This window comes from Apodemus sylvaticus, chromosome 20, assembly GCF_947179515.1.
Source record: "Apodemus sylvaticus chromosome 20, mApoSyl1.1, whole genome shotgun sequence".
Lineage (NCBI taxonomy): Eukaryota > Metazoa > Chordata > Mammalia > Rodentia > Muridae > Apodemus > Apodemus sylvaticus.
In genome coordinates, this window is record NC_067491.1 from 30,814,189 (window position 1) to 30,839,038 (window position 24,850).

General features: G+C 36.4%; 1 protein-coding gene across 3 annotated transcripts in view; it reads right to left on the reverse strand.

Moving 5' to 3' along the window:
* Tmtc2 (transmembrane O-mannosyltransferase targeting cadherins 2) overlaps positions 1–24,850 on the reverse strand; it is a 427,423-nt gene that overhangs the window by 80,882 nt on the left and 321,691 nt on the right. For all 3 annotated transcript variants that reach the window (XM_052165621.1, XM_052165622.1, XM_052165623.1), the window contains exons 9-10: positions 21,600–21,681; positions 4,734–4,848 (exon numbers count right to left, since the gene is read on the reverse strand). In XM_052165621.1, the coding sequence (XP_052021581.1) occupies positions 4,734–4,848; positions 21,600–21,681 (197 nt within the window). The remainder of the gene's footprint in view (positions 1–4,733; positions 4,849–21,599; positions 21,682–24,850) is intronic.

The window sequence follows — 24,850 nt, forward strand, 5'->3', positions numbered from 1 at the left end:
TTACTAGAGTTCACAGATGCAAAAGGTTAAGTTTGCATTTACTCTGAACACACAAGGACACCCCCACCCCTACAAACTCAGAGAGAGAGAGAGAGAGAGAGAGAGAGAGAGAGAGAGAGAGAGAGAGAGAGAGAAGAGAGAGAATGCCCTGATTCTGTTTCATTTTCATGCAAGAATTTAAATTTTGTGTTACCTCCACTAGAGCTAATAAAGAAGTTATTACTTTTAAATGCTATGTTTGTATAGCATATAATCATTTAATACTGTGCTGCCTGAGTGGAGAAATTACAATATAACGATTCTTGCTCATACACTCATTCTGTTCTAGAAATTAGGAAAGCAATTGGAAGCAGGTAGGATGGCACAGTAGGACATTCTTCGCTACATCAAAGACAATGTGAGCGTGAACCATTAGGCCTGAAATAAAGAAAAAAAAGTAATAGTACATTTTTCCAAGCTGTGTGACTGCAAACAGACATAGTCCCGTCATGATGTTTCTGTAAGTTGTGTATCCCAATGATACACAAACACTCCTGTGACCATATAAACCTGCATTTTGAGAATTACCATGAAAGAATTTGTTTGAAGAACACCCTGGAGGCCTTATCATTTAGGATTTACATATGTGACAGCCTGTCACCTTCTGTAAGTCATTTTTCTTTAGTAAGAATCAGAGTTTGTAGGCAGTCACCTGGCTGTAAGGATGAAGGAAGCCTGTAATAGTGAAAAGACCCCTATATGTAGCCAAGATCCAGTGTCTTCAGATCCTATCTCTGCCAACTCTAAGAAGCAATGATGGGACCCTCAGGATCTCTAGCTATAAAATAAAAATATCAATGTCCCCTTTGAAGATGCATCGGTAGAAATAGGAAAACACAGTGCCAAAAAGACAGAAGACATCAGCAGAAATGTTGCTTTCATCCCTCAGAGTTAGTTCACTAAGGGGGAGGGGAAACCAACAAAATTCTCATACCAAAGTCTATGAACCAGGTAAAATGTGTTTTTCTTCCCTCTTGACTTCTTCTCAGTTACCAAATAAATTCATACTCGCATTCCAACTTCCAGTTTGGAGGGAGAAAACTGAATATATTTCTTCCTACAGAATGCTTTTAACAGAACAGTTGATTGAATTGTTTCCTCTCCCGACTATACAGACATGATTCTTCTGAGTTCAAACATTTTAAGTTCCTTTGATATTTTCCTTTGATGATAATCAATCTGCCTTAAAACAACAAGAAAAGGTCTCATCTGGAAGCATCTAGTACTTTAAAAGTTTTATTTGAAGTCCTAAAAGCGTCACCATGTATCCTCAATGCACATTAAGTGAGACTTAGCATTTGTGATCTGATCACCATCCCTGTAAACATACTTGGTAATTAGCCACAATGTGAATTTCACATCCGCAAGCACCGTCTTTCATCTTCTAAGTTTCTTTCACTCAGGTTTCCACAAGGAGATGTAGTCTTAAGAAATTCTAAACCCAGAACAGGAGACAGAGCATGTCTCAGAGCATGCTCTTTTTGAGCAATGGTGGGTAATGTTTCTGTAAGTTGTGTATCCTGATGATACAAGGTTGGAGCAAACACTCCAGTGAACATATAAACCAATGAACATATAAGTGGAAAGTTTTCCTTACACATCAGCATGGTAAAATCTGCTGAGCCTTAGGGTTATCAAGTATTACTCCTGGCACTAAAGAGTAGTGCTCACCAGATAAAAGGTTTGATATCAAAATCAGCTGGAACTTGGAACTCCCTTAGGATGCTTCATACATGAAATTATATTAACCACAATATTGATCACTTATGACTTTTTTTTTTTTTACAAAATTGTACTCAAGGGGAAACCAAAAACGTTTTTGAGTACTTTTTAGCAAATCCACAACTAGCCTTGGATACTAAGAAAGATATTTGAAATCAGTTTGTACAATAAGCGCTTGCGACGGCTATCTTCGTTATCAACTAGACTGCATCTGGAATTAACTAAAACCTAAGAAGTTGGGAACACCTGCAAGGGATTATTTCTTAATTAAATCATTGGGAAAACCCACTTTAGCTGAGACCTTTTGAGGTGGGAAGATGCACCCTTAATTTGGTCCACACTTTCTGCTAGCTGCCTATATAAGGGGCCTGGAAGAAGAAAGCAGGTTCTCTTTGCCTGCTTGCTATAGAGAATACAAAGTCCATTCCTTCACTGGCATTAGAGCCCACTTCTTTGAGATTCTGCTGTGTACTGAAGACTAGGTTGGACATCTAGTTGCATGTACTGATCAAATACTGGATCATTGGACTTTCTGGTGGTAGACAGCCATTGTTGGACTAGCTGTACTATACAGCCTTTAAGCCACTCTAACAGAACTCCCATGTGTGTGTGTGTGTGTGTGTGTGTGTGTGTGCAAAATCTGGATTTTTTCTTTGTTATTGTAACACTAGAATCAGTGGAAAGTTTTCCTTACACATCAGCAATGTGGAAATTTTGAGGTTTGTCTCCAGAGTCTTCTCGCCAGTTTTCTACAGTCTGTACTCCTCATTAAGTTACAGTCCCTCAGCACTTTCTTGGACTGACTACAAGTAAGACTATAGCAGCCTCCTCATACCCTTCTCAACTGGTAGCAATTCCCAGTAATATTTTATGTAGCTTTCTGCCTTACCACTTGATGAGTTACACGTATTTGTTATGTGTTGTGTTAATCAGTATGTGTTTGTATGTGTGTGTGAGTGTGTGTGTGTGTGTTGTTTGCATGTGCACTTAAGAGCACTAACAGTTTTATAATGGGCTTCCATGGATAGATCTGAAATCTGGAATTTCAGATAGTGATTTTCTATGTAGCGAAATGTCTTGTTGGTAGAAACATTTATGATGAGTAAGATGAATCAATCTATAGAGGCATACTCTCTCATCCTCACCGGTGCTTATTGTGACTAAGAGACCAGCATTTTATTCAGGAAGAACACCAAGTGCTCTTCACATCTGCACTTGATCTTCATATTAAGATATGGTTTTAAAAAAGTCATCATTATCCTTACATTGAAGATAACTATCATTGGGTATCCTCTCTATTGTAAGCATACCAACAACAAATTGATTCTTGGCTCTGATTTGTACATGTCACCTTTCATTGTTCCTTTTTAAAACAGAGTCTTCTCTGGCCTAGGCTGGCCTTGACCTCTAAAGGAAGGTGAAAATGACCTTCAACTTCTGATCTCCCTGTCTCCACCTCCAGAATTTTGGGATTAGAGTCACTCACCAGTATACCTTGCTTTCATGAGGTCCTGGGTATTGAACCAGGGTCTTTGTGCATGCTAAACAAGTACACTATCAACTAAACCACATCCACCAGACATAGATATCATAATTCTTATGTTCACTAAAGAAGAAGTACTTTAGGGCTGCTATTATTAATTCTGAGAAATCCATTCATGTCTACAAAATCCTTGAGCCAATGTACTTAAAAAACTATTAAAAACCCCAGGAATAGGGCACTAAGATATAGTTTTAATACAACACAATTTCAATCTTAATTGATTACTGAAAATTATTTAATATTTGCTTAAAGTATTTTTGGAGGTCAGTGATAAATGGATTAGGTGATTATAAAATTACATGAATAAAAATGTTAATGATGAGACTCCTGAACTGTATATTGATTCCATTGACAGGCATACAAAACTACACATGACAAATTTCTAGAAACACACACACACACACACACACACACAGAGGTCCAAGTATACAACATGATTATTAGGCTCTAACAATATCAACATACTGATGGTGAATAGGTAATATAGTTTTGGGATGCATCACAATTAGGGCAACAGGATATTTGTTTATATGCACTCTTACTGTTCCATGTTAATCTGTGAGGTTCTCAATAAGAACTTAATGGCAAATTAATGATACTCCTTATTTTATATGTGTATATATTTATTTGTGGTGGAGATCGTGCATGCAAATTTTACTTGTGGACATCATTCTTTGAATTATGTTGATTACATTGGTGGTGATTTAACAGGGGAGGGGAATTCAGTGAGCTTATGGACAAAAGCCCCTTGAGTCTCTGAGTTTCTTCCTTTCATTTAAAATAGCTCTTTTGGAGTCACTGACCCATTTTTAATCTTAATATACAAAATAAAAGTAATTGACCTTTTATTTTAATTTAAGTTTTTGCTGCTGTTGTAATTAGCTTTTGAAATACCACTTCTGAAATGTAAGCTTTAATGATCTAACAATGTATCACTTCAAGATATCAATAGTGCTGATTACAGAGCCATTTTAGGTATTTCATGTATCTTAAGTATATTTGTATTTGATAATTGCTCCCACTTTCAAACACATTAAAAATATCCCCATGTCCTATTTAGTAATACTTATTATAATAATTACACAAATACAGGGACATATTTGATTAATTGATATGCTTGTATTTGGGGAACATTTAATTAGACAGCTATTAAATTTACAATTTTCCTTTTGTAATAACTTCCAGAGGGAAGGAAAAAGGTGGGTAGGAACATCTCGATAATTTTGTGGAGCCTGAGAGCTCATCTTCCCTGTGCAATGGGCACAAAGATTATAATGAATCAAGTAGTTCTTATTAATTTTTAGCTTGTTTTGTAGTAGGATTCATTTTAAACTGCAGGCTATAATGGTGCAGTAGGGAAATGAGTATAATGAATTGCTATTTTCAAGCCGGCGCACCATCCGTGGAAGTTAAAGAAACAACACCTAACCTGAGCATGTGGGCAGCATTGAAGACGACATCAAACTCTGTGCTGTCCAGCTCAGCTGCCTTTTTTGCCATCTCAGCTGCTTCTGTGAGGCGAGATTCTTCTAGGAGAAACTGGCCTGCAATGCAAAGGAAGCGAGCATCACTCAAAAAAGCAAGAACGATTTGTAATGATAAATACACATGACAGAAAATGTGATCTGAAGCCAAGTTGGAATGCAAGTTTTATTTAGGCATATTATACATGCCTTTCCCATAATTACAGGGTATCATAAAGAGTCTAGATTTTCATGTGCTAAAATTATTTTCCTAATTTTTTTAGTTTTGAAATTATCTTTTAAAAACTTTTTTATTATATAAAAGATAAAAATAAAAAAATAAAAAATAAAATAAACATTTTCCTTAAGCGGGAACCTTTTGTAATCTATTCAAAAAAAGAGGAAGGGAGTAAGGCTGGGTAGGGGAAGGGGTGAGGAGAGGAAGGGCCTGGGAGCAAAGAAGGAAGGAGAAGCTGTGATCAGGATGGAAAGCATATTTTATTAATAAAAAAGAAAAATAACAAATGGAAATCATATGTACACACACACATACACACACATATTGTTTGTACTTTAAAATAATACCCATCAGATATTCACAAGCAAACAAAGCATATCTATTATGAGATAATATCTTTTCTGAATTATTTTAAAGTACATAATAAAGGTAGACTTGGCAATAAATCACTCTAAATTAGACTGACCAACAAAAGGTGGCTAAATATTAGCAAGCTCACATTTTTGAGGCTATTTCAGATCAGTGTTGCAAGACTGGACTCTTGCAGCAACTGGCACACATTTTTTTAAAACTAAAGCTCAAGAATTATGTAAGGAAAGCCTAAAAACTTGCTATACTGGTAAAAAAACAACCCACATAAAACATGTCAAAATTTAAGTCAATATATATGTAAGTAAAGACAACAAGGAACTTTTTGGAAGATGAGGCTTATCAACAGAAATACTAACTTAAGCATGGCTTAAGACAGATTACAGTTAAAACAAAGTCAAAGGATTGCTCAGCTGGGTTTACGTTGCCCAGACACCTGAAGAGTTCTGAGTTTATGCTATAAGGATCATTTGCTTTTTGCAGTTTCCTGCTAGCTAGGAGGTCAAAAAATTGATACTACTGAGTTATTTTATAGAAATGATTAGAAAGTCAAGAACTGGAAATAAAATCAGAAAAACATAAAAATGCAAATGCACAGGCGGCTGTTGAAAGGCCCAGTGTGTAATGATGAGTACTGACTTCAACCTAAACACCTGGCCTCAGACGCTGGTGAATTGTAACGATTCACAGTGAACAGCAGCCATTGCTTGAAGTAACTTTTAAAGTGCAAAACCAATAAAACAACATTTGCTAATGGTAAATATAGTTGATGGCTGTGATGGTTGGCCATCTGGATTTCCTAGCACTAGAGAGGCTGAGGTAGGAGGATTATCAGTTTAAGCTTATGTGGCAAGGCTGAGTTTAAAGTCAATAAGGAGAGAGTTCGAAAAAAAAATATAGCAAATATATTTCTCAAAAATTTCCTGTATATACTAACTGCATAGAGGGAAAGAACAGAGGAGATTTAAGAACATCAAAAAGCAAAATAAATTATATAATCTACAGATAATGAGCAACATCTCCTCATGTATGTCATTAAAAAGAACCAGGCTAAAAACCTTACACTTAGTTATGGGTCTTACAGTTTGTTTTTAAATTAAGATAAAGTATTAATTCTTATCTACCCTTAATACAATATTTAATTAAATAATGCACAGTGAGTATATTAATTATTTATATAACTATGTACAAGGTATATAACTGCTAAGTTTTATTCTTCCAGTCAATCAACTCAGAAGTGCAGCATGCATTAATATAGAGAAAATACAGCTATCAATTGATCTATGAAAGATACTTTCTTACAATTCACTACTCTAAATGGGAGAGGAATGAAAGGGAATACACTAACTGGTGAAAACCAGAAAGGAAAGAAAGAGAGAAACAGAAAGGTTCATAGCCAGATTTGATAAACACAGTGAAATTCAGTAACACAAAGGCTCAGTTCATGAGCCACGCTGTAGACAAAGCTCTTCAAGCTTCACAAACACACACATTGTTAATGTACACCAACCACAAATCAAAACAAGAAAGTATTGTGTGAACTCAAATATGCATTTCACTCTTACGTAATAATGTTCAGCTTCAAATTACTTTGTCATACAAATTTGTGCTTTGTAAACTATTTACAAAGTCCCAAAATGAACTAAAATGCATAATCTTAGCCATATAAATGGTGATTTTTAAAGTTACCATTTGAACATTTCATGCTAGGATATATTAACATTCAGAAATAGTAGCACAACCTACTAGCTATGTATTTTTATAATTCTGCCCATTCTTTTCTCCACAGACCACAGATCCCAAAAGTCCACCGTTAGTATTCTGCTAATATAGAAGCATACATTATTAAATGTGAATAATTGGAATTTTCACTGTATTTTTAATACATGAAGTGAAATGAATCTGGTTGATGACACAAAGATTACTTCTTTGGGGTACTGCCTGGAATTGATGGAGATTCAGGTAGCAAACATTTTAAACACAAAAAATGACCACAACGATGAGATAAAGGTAGAGCAGGCTTCCTTCAAATAATTATTCAAGCAATCTCAAATGACATGTGTTTCCGGGCATAATAGGCAAATTTCCTGGTATCACTTGGATCCTTCACCATCAATCGCTACTCAGTCAGGCAGCTTCTACCACACGAAGAACTATGTACTCCAAATTGCTTCAGCTGCCAAACAGTTATCCACTACCTCTAAGCTCCCTTTCTTCCCCAGAACATCCCACCACTAAGCTTTCTTGACTGCTAAAGATATCTCACACCAATCTCTTGTTCTGTCTTACATACTTACTGTTCTTAAAGTTTTTTCATTTTTATGTCCTAAATATGTTTTTCTCATTTAAGCCTTCTCTGACAAGTTTCCAATGGTTGCCAGAATTTCTTGTGATTTATGTTCACTATAATCTAATTTACCATCAAAACCAAAGCATTTCAAAGAATATAAGGGACTGATATTAATTATCCTGGGACATGAGTGAACACCAGAATTGTCCCCATATGGCTGCCTCAATTACAAGGGGAGAATATCCTAACTCTCTCAACACAACTGGGAAGCGGAGCATTAGCAAACCACTATTCTAGATCACACTCCAGGCACAGGGGTGATAGGTAGCAGTGGGAGGGACATAGGTGCTCTTCCCAGAAGAACTTCTCTTGAGTTCACCAAGATGGCTACTGGAGCCGAAATTGAAAACTACTATTAGATAGGAGCAGCCTGCTAAAGAAGATCAAGAAAATGAGGAAGGAAAAGGAGGATCTATCTATCATGGTAAATTCTCTAAAGACTGGAAAGTATACATTTCCACCTGCTCTCTAACGCATATCAGAACCATGACTACCTCCATCCCCAATCCTCAACAGCTTCAAATATATGAGTCTGAGACAGAGCTTGAAATTTCTATTGGCAATTGGCCCACAATTGATGGTGCTGCTGCTGGGGCATGTCCAGACTTTGAGAATCAGCATGTTATGTTGAAACAAAGTATTTTCCATCATACTATGAATACCAACTATACATTGTATTAGCTTGCAGTTAACTTGAACTAGGCCCAACTTAACCTACACTTGGCAATAATCCCTCTATTTTGGAACATAATGACCATCTCTTACCTAGATTACAAATAGAAAGATACATATGTATGAACACCATAGGCAATGAAGGTATGAAAGGTATGCTTACTTTCATTAAGAACAAAGGCAACACATTCCAAAAAGTCATTTCTTGTCTCTCTATATATAGGTATATGTTTGTGTGTATGTATACTGTATATATATGTATATTTATAATTGATATGCTATATATTTGATAATTGATTAGAGATATAAATATATGTGTGTATATATATATACACACATATATGTACTGTACATATGTATAAATATGTATATTTATAATTGAAATGCTATGTATTTGATAATTGAGTAGAAATGCAAATAAAATGTACACACAAAAAAAGCCTTACAGAAAATGCATATTACTATCAGGCGTGTTTTCTAGCTACCACATCTTTATTTACGTGGTTTGTAAGTTGCCTTACCAAGGTTAACAATTCTCATTTTCCATTATTGTCTAAAATCAAAGAAAGAGGAGACAAAGGGAAATGTAAAACCAAGTTGAGAAAAAGTCACTGTGTCTGGAGAAACCAGGAAAGGACTTGAGAGGAAGCAGTCTCTAGAGATCCTGACACAAAAGACTGTAAGTCACCACACTGACTAACAAATGAAAGAAAACCCACCGAGTGCCCAAGTTTCAATAGTTTTAGAGTAGGAATTGCCCTAGTTCCTCTGAATATTGCTCTTACATGCTGAGCCATTTAAACTGTTTGGTAGATTTTCACCAAATTTTTAATATGACAAGCTTATGAAGATCAATCTTTCATTAATTCCTGGATTTCAAAAGCTCCTGTGAAGTAGACATCAATAACAATGCAAGCTGGGTGTAGGTTTCATGATCAAATGCTGCTTTGTGTAACTTCTATGTACAATCTCCCTAAATTAATTGGAACTGACATTTCTTACTAAGTTGCCACAGAAAATTTACTCAAGATTAATTCAACTAAATGACAGACCTCAAACAATATGTACTGGGTGTCACCGTGATACAATTAGTTTTAGAGAAAAAAAATTTAACTTTTAGATATGTTCTGAAGGAAATGAAAATTTTTATTTACTAAAATAAATCACAACATTTACATTAAAGAGATTGTGGAAGATGCCATATGGCCCTTGAAATATATACAGCATCATCTAATCCTTACTAATATCACCCTGCATCCAAGCGTGACCTCATTGTGAATTAATTAGTGCACTAACTTCTTAAGTGGTACCCATATTTCTGCCCCTGACTCTACAGAAGATTCTTCAAACACCAATATTGATTAAATAAAGATTCAGTTGAATCATTCCATTGCTGACTGAGGACTCCTTCAACTGGCCTATACATTTTAGTATTACCACCTCTGCCCTCTTTTGCCTTACTGCTCATTTAACACAGAGGAAGATAAAGTTCACTGCTCCAGAATCTTCCTATACCATTTCCTCCAGCAGAATCCTATTATGTCATCTATAACCCTTGGCTCAGCTTATCACCTAGAAGAGGAGTATTTAAAAAATGTATGTTCAATGACATGACTAAAGGAATGAATGGCAGGCCTTTGTGACAAATGCTTTATATTCAACAATAGTTTTCAAAGGATGTCTATGGTAAATGGTCACAGACCTGGCCATAGCACATCAGTGGTGATGTTCTGTGAATATTCTGTGTTGAACTTAGGCAATAAACTGCCACTGGTTTGTGATCTCTGACGTTTCCTTTAGATCATAACAAAGTAGTCTAGACTTTGTTATGACTTGAAATATATCTTAGATCCAAAACAGTAAGCAAGTGCATCTTATATTTAGTGCTGTATTGGGAAAAAAATCTATAGTCTTGTAAGAGAAAAAAACAATCTGAAAATATATGAAGTTCTCTCCTATAGGTTGGTTTGTCCACGACTTCTACAGTGTACTTACTGCACATAAGAAACAGAGCAATACTAGAGAAGAGGGGCTGTTCAAAGGAAAACATCTACTAGATGAGGGAGAAAATGAGCTGACAGTATAACATGTAAATAGGAATGGGTGGGGCAAAGTAGGAAGGGCTCATGCATAATGTGTGGCTGGAGCCAATTATTCTGTTTTTATTTTTGTTTTTGTTCAACTATTAGTCTGAAAAGTGTAAACAAAGATGAACGAACAAAAGTAAGAATACTGACTGATTTCACCAGCGTCCAGACTTACCAAACAGGGCCATCATCCCACTGGTGGACACGTGTGCCTCGGGAATTTTTTTTGTTTTTAAAGATTCAGATGATTGAAAATGGGAAGAGAACAGGTGTAAATATTCAGGTTCACTGGTTTTGCTGACATCTAGTGGTAATACAAGAGTGGGCAGAGGGAACTAAGGCAAGGAAGACTTTCATGGTGGTCTTCCTATTAGGAAAGGAAAGAGATGCGGTTTTGCTGAGATAGTTGATGCTGACATAGGACCCAGGATTTAGATTAACTGTCCGAAGACAAAGTGTCCGCAGATGATATTAATAGTGCATGTTAACTGGGCCAATCAAAAGTGTGGAGAGTTTTCTCTTTTGGAGCCTTGTTGAGAATCTTTCTAAGACCCCAGTTACCTTTTCATTTTAGATATGCCTTCTCTCTTTAAAAGCAAGTGAACTATCTGTCTCTTTACTAATTGTTGCTTTGTTTTTGTGCTCTTGGCAGCCAGACCTAACAAAATCAATGTTTACAGAAGAAATGTGATCAATGTGCCATATTCACTGGCCAAGACAATATGTGGACCAGGTAACAAGGAAAACATGCCCCAGGAGAACAATCTGGACATCATACCATGAAGATGGGAGGGTCTGGATTTGTCCCTAGGTGAACATGAGGCCAGAAATCTGTCCGAAATTGGACATGTAACAAGCAAAGTGTCCAGTGCAAAAGATATTAGAGAATCAGTTGGTCAGGGCCCTGCACTCGAGTGAAAACAGGGTCAGGAAGGTGAAATACATTGCCGGAATAATGTCTCCCATGACTCGTTCTAAAAGGGTTGTGGCATGTCCAAAAGCTAGACATGTAGTTACAACTCTCTGGTGGGAAGTGGGGATTTGAGTGGCACAAGGAGATAAGAAGAATTGAGAAGAATGACAAATGGTAAGCAGGAGAAAAGGGAGAGACTGCTGTAAAATGTTCAAACGGATTCAATACGGATTGAGTTGGACATAAAAAGGACAAAAAGTACAGGTTCAAGAAGAAACTTTTTGATAACCTGCTATGCTTTATCTTTAGAAGATGGAGAAAAGGCATTAGTAGACCAGGGGCCGAGCTTAAGTAATGAATACCAGAGATGTAGCCTCATTTTGTTATACAATATTATATGCATTATGCCTGGGAGTTGGAAGAGACACATTGAGGAGGACAAAGGGATCCAAATGCACCTGCTACAGTCACTAAGAACATGACCAGACAATTCACTTTCCCAGAAAATCAGGTTTTATACTGCATGTGTTGACCTGTTGAGTAGGTCACATGCTACTTACTTTATGATAGAATAAGTGAATCCTCATAACGAGCCAGTAGCAGTCATCTGCAGTAAAAAGCCAGGTGATGCGGGTGCACACCTTTAATTCCAGCACAGGCAGAGGCAGGTGGATCTCTGAGTTAGAGGCCAGCCTGGTCTACAGAGTGAGTTCCAGGCCTGAAAAGGCTACACATGAAAACCCTGTCTCAAAAAACTGAAACGAAGCTAAAAGCAAACAACAAAACAGCCAAAATCAATCCAAACAAGGAGACTAGAACATCCAGGATAGCCTAGACCACGCTCATGAAAATTATCCTTAAACTGATGTTGAATCTCATACCAAAATCCTCCAAACACTGTCTCAAAAACATTGCTCTTCTTGCTTCCCAATCCAATGCTTATCTTACTTTTCTAGTTTATTCAATCCAAATACAAAGGCAGATAGATTCAAAGAGATGCCCATACTTAGTGCTTAACTATACCCCGTAGCAAAGCTTCTTTCAGTTACACAAAATCATGATAGGCCACCCTCCTAAGGGGAAATGTAACACAAAACTGACTGAAGTCCAGTCTAGATCCCTTCACTCATTCATGTGCTGGGTAATGTTGACTGACCCTGCATGAACTGCTGTGGATAGGGCTGAAACCTTGAGCTGGGACACAGATAGATATAGTCAAGATTCTTTGATTATGAGATTCTTTAGTTTGCTCTTCCATGGTTGTGACAAAACACTATGACCACAAGCAACCTGAGGAGGACAGGGCTTCTTTAGCACATATAACCGGAGTCACACTCTATTGGGACAAATTAAGACAGGAACTGCAGTAAAGCTGGACCCTGGAGACAGGGACTGAAGCCTAGACCATAGAGAAATGCTCTTGAATAGCTCATTTTCTATGGCTTGCTCAACTTGCTTTCCTACACATCCCAGGACCATCATTCCAGGGATGGTATCATCCACAGCAAGTGATACAGAAATTACATAAATATTTTTGGTGGAGTTTGTCCCGAGATATTCATATATAAGACCTCTTTTAGTCCCTCAATAGCCAGATACACCATGGGGATGGTTCTGTCCACTTTACAGAGAGAAAATGAAGCCACTAAACCATTTGGAAATTCCCCAGATTTCCCTGACACCCCCACATCAATCACCAAATACAAAAACACCCCAAAAGCTGCCTACAAGATGAATCTAAAAGGGGTATTTTCTTAAGTGACATTTCTTTTCTCAAATGACTATCTATTGACAATCTGATAACAAACTAATACACTCAGAAAGTAATGTATCATGAATATGTATACAATTATGGTTGCTAAATGAAAAAATACACAGAATGATACTTAAATACACATCTGATAAACTCATCATATAAACAATATTCAAAAGAGAATTCAATTAAAAGCCTTTCTGTAATCCTTACTTTTAATGCTGTAGCTTACAATTCATCTCTAATTAATACAACTGTTTGATTGCTGTGACTTTTCTGCTGTCTTTTCTATATAATGCCAGAAAAACAGACAAAGGTGGTTATATGTCTGTATGTTATTGCATATTCCTTCACAAATGTAACCTATATATTTTAGAAAAATTGAAAGAGATGTTACAAATGAATCTGTGTAGGGTACCTGCCTGGAGCCTGTCTGTTTTCTTCTTGATGTGTTTTGTCCCTCTCCCTCTCCCTCTCCATACAGCTCAGGTTCTCCCCCTCCCGTGATGTCGACAGATATGGGGTCTCCCCTGATTTTCTTGATTACACAGTAATAAGAGCTCCAGGGTTTTCTCTTTCATGATAATCTCAGCCTTCCCTGTGTGTATTACCACCAGGCACCTTGTAATTTAGGTGCCCACTATAAAAATTCCCAGCCCCGTTTAAAAACAAACATAGCAACATTTGGTGAGTTAGGACTGATGTCATCTTTAAATGTTATCCTCTTAGTTTGGTCTTACAAGAGGTTTCCATATTGATGTAGGAGGTGATGGCTCCACAGCTGTCACTGGTAAGAGATGGCAATGGAATTGAGGAAATTTCCACAATGGCTTTGTGACTTCAGTTCCTCACTGTGTTAACTGGACAGAACCATGCTGTGGCTGTCTTTTGAGGGATTAAATGAGATGCTACGGAAACATTCTCAAGACAAAGTACTCCAAAATATTTATGTAAGGACTACACTTTGATGAGTTACTATCCAATATATAATCAAAGGATATGTTTAATTCATCATGAAAATTATTGTGAATAATATGAATGAAAATGCATTTAAGTGCCATTCTCTACTTATTTTTGTTTCTTTCTTAATAAATGTGTTGAATGCATATTTGTCTGTGCACAAGCCTGTGTACCTTATGTGTATATGTATGTGCACAAAAAGAGGGACCAAACACATATCTTTACTCAAGGATGATGCAAATATGTTTTGTTTAAGTTGCAAACAGGTATTCTCACATGCCCAGAGCTCACCAAGTAAGCTAGACTGTGTGCCTGGTCTACCAACCCCCAGGAATCTACTTGTCTCTACCTCCCAGTCTACGACTAAACATCAAAATCTATGTTGGATGGCTCTTTGAAAAAAATCACTTATGATAATAATTATGTTAAATGCTTAATATAGAAAACTTTTCCTTATAGTATGCAAGCCACTGATTGTGTTTATTTATTTTTTAATTAAATCTTATTTTAAGTGTGTTTTCTTGGGATCAACCCTGGGTCCTCATTCTTTTGGTGCCATCTCTCCAGCTGAAATTTTACACCACAAAGTTTGTATGTTGAGTTCCTTGACATAGATATTGACAACTATAATTTTTTTTCTGCTATTGTTTTCTAGACCATCTGATCTGCTGCTGAGAATAATTATTTAGATTCTTTTTTCTCCATCTACTTCTTAATAAAGAGCAAAGCTTTTAGCCCTGCCTTAACTGCTACTTGCTGGGTGCTGTAATACCTTTCTGAGGATTTAGCACCATAGTGATATGTCTGCATCCCCTCCATCCTCCAGCAACGTGTTTATCAACCACCATATTAAATATTGGGGCACAGTAGGAGGAAAAAATAATTCTAATGGAGCTGACAAAGTGGTAAGGAAGACAAAAATTATATTTAAAAAAGATGACTTAATTACAATTATCCTTAAGGAGAAATAGCTTAATTAAAATCTATCAATTGGAAGGATAGGAGCCCAAGGACAATATAACCAATAGGATCCTGTTTTCTGCATCCTCAAAATGAATATGAGGATAAAATGATAGAAATGAGGGCCAACAATAGAGAACACTAAACAGAGAAGATACTTGTGACAAAGGCATCACGGGTATTTGGGGGTAATAGTGAAAGGAAGACAGTGGCAATAATTAGCTGTGGCTCAAGAGGAGGAAGAAAATACAAACTATGAGACAGACAAGAATTAAATGAGTGCCCAATGAAGACATCAAGTGTGGAGATTACAAAGTTGCTAGAACAAAATCAAGGTATTACAACTAGGAGAAGGCTGGCCATAGTAGTTCTGAAGTTGGGCATTAATTATTCTCTATGCCCCATAAACACATAAGTTTAGGTATTTAACAGCCATGATTACCTAGATCCTTTGTTGGCTGCACTGTCAGTATTAGAATCTTGAGAACATCCACATCTATCTATCATCTATCTACCTATCTATCAAATGCTTTAACCTCTCTAGTGTTTTCTGATTCTGAATCTATCAGGATTATCCTTGCACCCCATGGGATTCACCCCTGTGATGTAGGAATGTACCATTTTGACATTAATGAATGAAAATGACAGTTACTAGTTAAGAAACTTCCTTACTCAGAAATTTCCAGCGTCATGACTGGAGGAGCAACACTTCACTTCTCTTACTGTTTCAACTATGATTCCTTAGTTCATTAGCTTTACTACTGTGCATGTATGTATGATTTATGTGTGATCACAGATGTATGCTTGCTGTGTCTTCTGTGTGGAGGCCAGAGAACATCCTTTGGGAGTCAGGATGCTGGTCCCATCCTGTGGTCTGAGAATCCACCTCAAGTCACCAAGCTTGTGTAAGAACACTTTTCCTCTCTGGTCCACCATATTTGTCCTCTTTCTAATTTAGATCCATAACTTTTAGATCCAGCTTTTGATTTGGATTTGTTTTTTATATAGGGTGATTTATGAAACACTTAAGTTTAATTTTAAAATATAAGCATGGGAAAACTTGGTAAAAGACTGTGATCTTCCCTCTAGGAGCAATGAAAGAAGAGGATCTCTCTCTTGATAATTAGCATCATGAACAGGTGGCTATCACATGAGGATGACTTTTGTGTGTAACTTTAGTTTTGGCCATCTTGAAAATAGCGTAATTTTAAAAATTAAATAATGACTTAAGTTATGATATTGCCCTGATTAAACATTAAAATACATGTTGGGTGTCTCTTTGCAAAATTCACTTATGAGAATAATTATGTTCAATTCTTACTATGAAAATATTTTCCTGATAGTGGTGTTATTGCCTCAACAATAGCATAACCCACAGGAGTACAATCTGAAATTCCCTAAAGGTTGCTACAAACTATTTTGTTTCTTAACTAAGGTTTCTTTTAAATTTTCCTATTAAAATTTCAAAATAATTCATGATTACAACTTCAATATATATTTCACATGGTAAGTTTTCCCAAGCCCTTTCAGACTTAAAACTTTGTTGTGGTTAAAGTGGAAGAGAACTGGAAGAGTCTTTCTATGTATAGAAAGCAAAGAATAAAGAAAAAAATTAAAGGATTAATGTGCTTGCAAAAACAAGAGCAATTAGAGAACAGGCAGTAGACTTTTGGAAAATATGTTCCATAAGAATATTTAAAGATCAGTGTATACTATGAGATGCCTAATAAACTGAGAAGACCCAAGGATATTAGCAGGAATTCCCCCAAAGATATAGCATACCTGGTTTTAAAAGACAGGTAAAGAAGAAAGCAAGGATGTATCTTTTGAGGAGGACATGGGAATCGGGGAGAAAAGAAGGAGGAGAGACAGGATGATGCAGGGCAAATATGAGCAGCTTGTGAAGATACATAAGTGTCAGGACAACACTCATTACTTTATAGACTTATGTAAAAAAATAAAACTGTGCAGGATGCATTCATATATTTAGGAATACATGTGTATGTGACAACAATCTGTGGGAAAAAGAGGTATCTTAAGGTAGGGTAAGTTTTCTTTTCTGTTCATCAGCCAATTAACAATTAAGCACCAGTACATGTATTTAATAAAGGTAAAAATAGTATTAATATGCCTAAAAATGGAGTTGCTGCCTCTTGATGTAAAGCTCTCAGCCAGTGCTCTAAGTCCATGCCTGCCTGCTTCTCAACAGGATGACTGTTGACAAATTGTCTGAAACTGTAAGCAAGTCCCCAATTAAATGTTTTTTTTTTTTTTTTAAAAGAGTTGCTTTGGTCATGGTGTCTTTTCAAAGTAATAAAACACTGACTAAAACATATACCTACTAGGTGCTTTAAAATATATACTAACATACTTTAGTCAAATCAAATTTGCTTCTATGTATCCAAAACAAATATTTATAATGTTTTTTATCTTATTACATGGTTTTTCTAAAATACAATTTTGAAGAAGGAATTCTAGTCAATCTTTTGGAAGACACTTCCTATTAGAGACAAAGACATCCATAGGGGATCCTTGATGTGTAACAGACATCACTCTGAGATTCATGAACCAAACTTCACCAAGAAACATGGGAATATGCTATAAAATTTCATAAATATAACATATATGAATGTAATATTACACTATAGTTTGAAACCCATTTTCCACACATTTTTCAGAACTAAAACTTTGAGATGAAATTTGAAAAAGAAAAATCCAATATTTTATACATTATTAAAGTGCTGGAAAACATCTGAGGGTCAACATCAACTTTCAGAGTTATAATCTAGGACTATAATCCAAGTCTCTAATCTCCTACAACATTTAACTCTCTTTGACCCAGCGAAATTGTAGTAAAAAAAAAAAATCTTCACTACAATTCTTTTCTTCAAACACAAATCCAGTGGGTCTAACCTAGAAGGAAATGACAGTATATTCAGATGTCATCTTCTAATAACAAAAATGCAGCCAATATAAATTCCTGCAATTCTGTCTGCCTGGTCACAACTGAACTATATTTTCCACATCACTCGTATAATTAACAACCAAACTAAAAGCACATAATTGCTCAAGAGAACGGATTTCTCATAAAACGACAATCCACTCACTGACATTTGAAAGCATCTTAAAAAGTCTCTAATCACAGATTACATACATTTCATTTAAATATTTATTTTCAAGTTAAGGGATTGTTTTTATTCATTCAATCTGTGGGTATAAACACCCTAAGCAAAAATGAAAAAATATTTTTTCAGCAAATTGCCAAAGAACTGATATGAGAGATTTAGTATAAATTTTCTTCGTTAAAAATAATGAAAATTCAAGCAGAACATCCGTTCAATAAGTTTTGTTTTCCACATTCCATTCTAGCAAGAAACATTACTGAAAATTTAACAATACAGTAGGTATTGATGTCACTAAAGAGAGGAAACAGAAACCTCCCACACTTCATACAGAATTATCTAAAGGAAGGATAGTTTTAATGTATGTGCTTTCCTAATTTCTCCCAATCACAAAGTATTATCTCTTTGCCAATACACAGCAATCACTCTCTAAAGACTTTTCCGTTTTGTACTTTAACATCTTCTTAGTTTGGTCCATCCCATCACTCGAGGAAGAAACAGTCCTTGAGTTGGGTTTCAAAGCCTCATGGGCTTATATTTAATTCTTCTGCAGTCTCTTTTTCCACTTACTCATCTGGTTTCTTCAGCTTGAGTCACAGGAGCTCAACTGTACTGCTCTAAGTATACCCTTGTTCTTGCCATGGACCGTTGAACTTTCTAGTTGCCATACTGACATCTAGCTCTTTAAATAGTTGGCATGCTCTTAGATATCACAAACATCTTCTTCTCAGTGATGCATGGAATACCTAACCTCCCTAACATAGCCTTGACTTTCTACCACATCACCATCTGAAGATGACTTTGTAATGTTAATTTCTTCACAGGATTTTATGAATAGGGACCAATGTCTTGTAGAGAGTCAATACATCTTCTAAAAATAAAAGAAATCCTTCTCTAAAAATTTTACGTTAAGGCCCTGGCATGGTGGCACATACTGCATTTAATCCCAGGAGGCAGGAGGCAGAGACAATCTGTGAGATTGAGGCCAGCCTAGTCTATAGAATAAGTTCCATGGAAGCCAGTATTACATAGAGAAACCCTGTCTCTAATTAATTAATTTGTTAATTTAAGTTATGCTATAATATTCTTAGATTCTGTACATAAATATCTACTGATAAAAATGTCTATTTTTTTTGCCTATCTGATCTAATGCCTAGGATATCAAAGGAAAGAGAGTACATGTTGTAAAGGGAAACACTGAGGAGCTGAGAAATGCAGACGCTGCTCAGCTACACTGAATTTGGTTGAATCATCTTAATTTTTCCAGGCGTAACTCTGTTTGTTTGCAAAACAGAGGATTGATTTAAAAATAAGTCAAAAATAATTTGACAGTTCTAAAAGTCAAGTATTAACATAGCATCAATTTCTGTTACAGGATTCTGGTACATTTGTAAATTATGTACTTAACTGCCTCATTTTAAGTGTTTCCAAATTATATTTAAAAGCAGGAAAAAGATTTGAGTATTTTAATGTTTCCTAAAATCATGTTGAATCATGCAGTCTTCCTTCTCACAAAAAGGAAATATAGTTCTAATAATTTACACAATCCTCAAATTAAAAACATTCCAATAGAATTAAGAAAGATTCAGTTTTTTCACAAACATTTAAAGACAAGTTATCACTAATTTTCAAGTGACATAATTTTTTTCTTGCACTTTCCAGTGAACTAAATCCAAAACAAGATTTTTGTGGGAGAAATAGCAAAAACCTCAGGAGCATAATATGCCACAAAAATGCCAATCTTTTTTAAAAGGAGTGTGAAAAGGAGAACTAGCTAGAAAAGACAGAAGTCAACTTTTAATATTAATACAACAGTGATTTTTTTCTTTTAAAAATTCTCAAGGAACCCAAAGTCAAAATCCTTCCTTTTCTTTTCCTTTGACAGTGCTTGTGACTGAACCTATGCTAGGCAAGTGCTATGCCACTGAGCCATACCCCTGGTCATAACAGTGATTTTTAATAATAGTCATTCAAATATACCAAGAGTGGGGTATGAAGCAATTCACTGTCAGAATTTACTACATAATGGTAATGAAAATTAGCTCAGAAGATACATGAGGCAGACCATTTTGAAAGAAAGAAAACGTAAGCAGAAAGGTATGGAACTGAACATCTGTTTCCTAAAATGCCCTGACAACAGTCCTTCCACGCTCTAGCAAAATTATCATGTGGCTAACTTGACATTTTGTAGCTGAATTCACAATTGCAGGGATGAGAACATACTAATTACAAATACTGCATATAGGAAAACCTGTAAACTTAGAAATAAATGCTGAGGTGAAGTGGAATTGTCCAACTGCTGCCTCTACATAGTGGTTGCAGAGCAAAGGCACAGTAATTCATAGTATGCTACATATTTTTGCATCATGCGTGATGCCAGAAACAGGTGTCACTAGCTTAGGTTCACAAGCATATACACACAACAACATACATGCAAAAAAATGCACTTGTGGTTGCCCCAGGTTCCTCCATTTTATTATTTCCATTCTCAAACAACCCTGGCCATCACTGATTTTTGTGGTTTGGTTGTGTCTTCAGTTTGGTTTGGTTTGTTTAATAGTTGACAACTGTGAGAAGGAATTAATACTATGCAGGCATATTAGTTATATTTTCCACAGATGTAATTTCTGTCCAGATTTAAATTTACATTAAAGTCAACAGTAGTTATTTGTAAAAATCAGTATTTTGTTCCCCAAAGGATAAGTAAATGAATATGTTTATTGTTGCTACTTTTGTTATTGATTCTGAGGCAACTTCTCTGCAAACCTGATAGAAACTGACATCTTATCCCACACCAACCAACTGTATACTTTTTTTTTTCTGTCTAAACACATGACTCACTATAATGATAGAGTGTTGTATAAGCTCATTCTGGGCTGATTAGAGTCAAAGCTAAATGGTATGAGACAGGCATTCTTTAGAGTCCTTATAGCCCATACTTGGCCTCACTTGTAGGCATTTATTGCCTGGTATACATTCATATCTTCCAGAAAGCAAGCCATTGAAGCCAAAATGTAAACTCCTAAAACATCAAGTTGGCATGGTCCATGAACAATACATTATTGTAGAGAATTAAAAAAAACTAATATTTTTATTATAAACTATACATCAGACAAAGAGCTAGTTGCTTTCCTTATGAGATTTCATGTAAACTCTGTGATGAACATGAAGGAAACAACTGGAAAACTGCCTTCTCCATTAAAGGCCAGTGAAATTAGCTGAAGGAAAATATAATGAAAATCCCTTCAGGATGTGATGTTCAATGAAAAGGGAAGAATGTATCATGAGGCTAAATCTGGAAAGAGGAGGCCAACCTCCTCTCAAAGGTCCTTGACCAGCAAAGAACTGAAATTTCACATCAGTATTGACAGCAAATGTGGACGTCATGGAAAAGCTACCACCACTCACCATAGTGCATGTAACAGTTTCCTTTGGTAGGATCCAGCTCAATAGCCTTCAAGAAGAACTTTTCAGCCTCACTCTTACGACCCTTGAAAAATAGAGAAAATGGATGCTTCAGTGAAGGATCATCATGGATTCTTTTTTTTTTTTTCAAACCATTGGACACAAATGAAATATACTAATGTCTGCAGATAAACAATGCTGGGGGAAAGCATTTATCTTTAATCTAAATGAGGGCAGGCCAAGGAGAATTTGTAGAGAATAAAGACTGATATCAGGATCCTGGGAACATCAGGAAGAGAAGAAGATGATGCTGAGCCTGTCAAAGTGATCAAAGACGGGGCTGGGGTACTGACTGTGTTTTTTAAAGTTTCATAGAAATAACAAGGGTAAACTAGGTTTACTAAAAATAAATGAATAAATAAATAAATAAATAATAAATAAAAACCACTGCTATTTTCTGTTTTCTTTAAGTGTGATTAGTGTGCATGTGTGTGTGTATGGGGATGGCTAGAAGACTATCTCAGATGTTAAATATTTATTCTTATTTCATGTGAATGAGTGTGTGTATGCCTCTATGTGTGTACCTCTGTGTGTGTATCTATGTATGTATATGTATGTATATATGTATGTATGTATGTATGTATGTGTGTATGTATCTATGTATCTATGTATGTATATGTATTTGTATGTTTATATGTGTGTATGTGTGTATGTATCTATGTATCTATGTATGTATATGTATATATATATATATATATATATATATGTATGTATGTATGTGTGTATGTGTGTATGTATGTGTTTGTGTACCATGTGCATGCAGGGTGAGTGCAGAGACCACAAGAGAACGTTGAATCCCCTGGAACTGAAGTTTATATTAGCTGCCATGAGGGTTTGAGAAGCAGAATCCGGGTTCTCTGGAAGAGCATTAAGTAGCCTTAACTGCTTAGCTCCCTCTCCAGGCCCCGGCCTTCCTACTGAGAGTTGAGCTCAATGACGTGCAAGGGCTTTAGTGACTGAGCTACTGGCAAGCTCTTTCATTTAGTGTTTTATTTTCTTTATTATTTTATCTTACTGATGTATTCCCTCAGCTCACATCACAGCTATTATTGTCACCAGGAGTTATACACTGGGATTGAAAATGTAGTATAGCTCCTACTCTCAAGTTCTGTTCTGCTTGTCTTATACTAATTCCATGCAGAGGCAGATTAGCTAGGTATGGATGGGCTTGACACAGAAATTCTAAATCCAGAAAAAGGATTTGCTCGTCCTTTCTAACACTGGAGCAAAGTGCATTGAGCACTCATGTGCCTCTAAATGAATATTCAGGACACCATTAAGTGCTTCACATCCAGATGTTATTGACCTGTAATTCTAAGAGTTCCCCTACATCAAGAGGCTGAAGCCAGAGGACACCAAGTTCCCCAAGCCAGCCTGAGTTACCATGTTAGCTCATGGATAACCTGGGAAAGTATAAAGACTCTGTCCCCAAAATAACATATTATAAAAGGTGGCAGATGTATATAGATCAGTGGTCCACTGCAAGGCTCTAGGTTAAATTTCAATCACCAGCAACAAGTGCAGGTGTGCATGCATGTCCACACACAAGCATGCATGCAGACATACTCGCAGATGCTCTACAAGAGTAGAGAAATACAAGAGTTCTGGTCTGTGCTGAAGAAGAGCTCTTCCCCACAGCCATTCTTGTCTCCGATCCTTCAAACACACTTCCAAAACACTTGGGAAGGTTCACACCATACAGCTCAGTGATCCCGGATGTTAAACACAGCAAGGTTGAAATGAGAGAACACAAAGAAACTGAGTGATAGGGTCTATAAAGCTGCAAGTGTTCTCCTTAGGGTGTAGATGGAACATCTCAAGTGATGAAGGCAACAGCCATTCTCTCAGACTCCACTCCTTTACCACTGACACAAGTCCCTTTGGGGATGCAATCACTACATACTTCTAGTGAGGGAACAATGTCACAACTTGGAAATTTTCCAACAATTACTTCTCATCACTGCTATCATTGGAAACTGAAGAGCTGCTAACCTGGGACTTAATCAGAAACTACCTTCCGTTCTTAGCCTTCATTTTAAGCAAATAGTGAGGGATACGATAGAAAAACAATTCGGAGAAATGTGTTCATGGAATAAATTTAGTTTTCTTGGAATAATATAACCCAGGCTAGTTATGAAGCAATGCAGTCTTTCCGTGGTTATTGCTTCTTCACAATGATCTACAGTAACTAATGAGGGGCCAGTTTAGGAGAGAACACTAGGAAGACAATTTCCAGAATTGGCTCTGGTCTTGAATGGTAGGAATGAAGATCTACATGAACTCTTGAGTGACAGCAATGTCCCAGCTTCTGTTCAGACACCTTTGACTACAGAAAATATCTGCATGTTCCTTGTGGTTTATATACCACCACGCACCTCACTCAATGAATCAGTTTTCCTTATCATGCATCTTTCAAATTGCAGAACACTTTCCAAAGGAAAATGTGTGAAATTTGCATGTTACTCTCAATCTCTGCAACTTGAACTAATTTCTCTGCAGCTGCTGCAGCTTTGTTCATTCCTTCTTTTAAAAAGAAAAGCCATAGAGTTATCACATCCTACATTCACTTGCCATCCTAATCCTAGGGATTGGCCCTCAGCCTCTATACCTATAACTGGTGATAACCTAGTACTCCAAAAGCAGACTTCCAAAGTTCTTTCACTCCAACAATGGTACTACACGCTGTAACTCCTCTCTAACAGCCAATCTCATCCACACCCAGTGACTCCAACCATAAAGTTTCTCCAGAAACTTCTCAGGTATGAGTTTCAAAAGAGAAAAGGAAGCAGCGACATCACATACAAGTGCCCGTGGCCTTTCCTAAGGTAACAGCAGCAATTTTGCCATGTTAAATTTCCTTCACAAATTCTCTAGCTATGAAGATTCTGGCAGCATGATGTCAGAAATAGAACAGATTCTAGACAAGCAGAGCAATTGGGCAATTTTTGATCTGTATGACTCATGGAAAACCATCCCATCTTTTAGTAGTACTTTGCCCTATTACAGAAAGGTGGACGTGGGTGGAGTACAGAGGAATCCTTCTGCATAATAATGCTATCATGGCTGTATTCAATAGCCATCTGTCCAAACTCATAAAGTGTTTAATGCCAAGGGAGAATTATCGAACAACTGCCTCGTTCACTTGTAACAAATGTGAGCTGACCATATCAGCCAAGTAAATTAAAAGGAAGCAT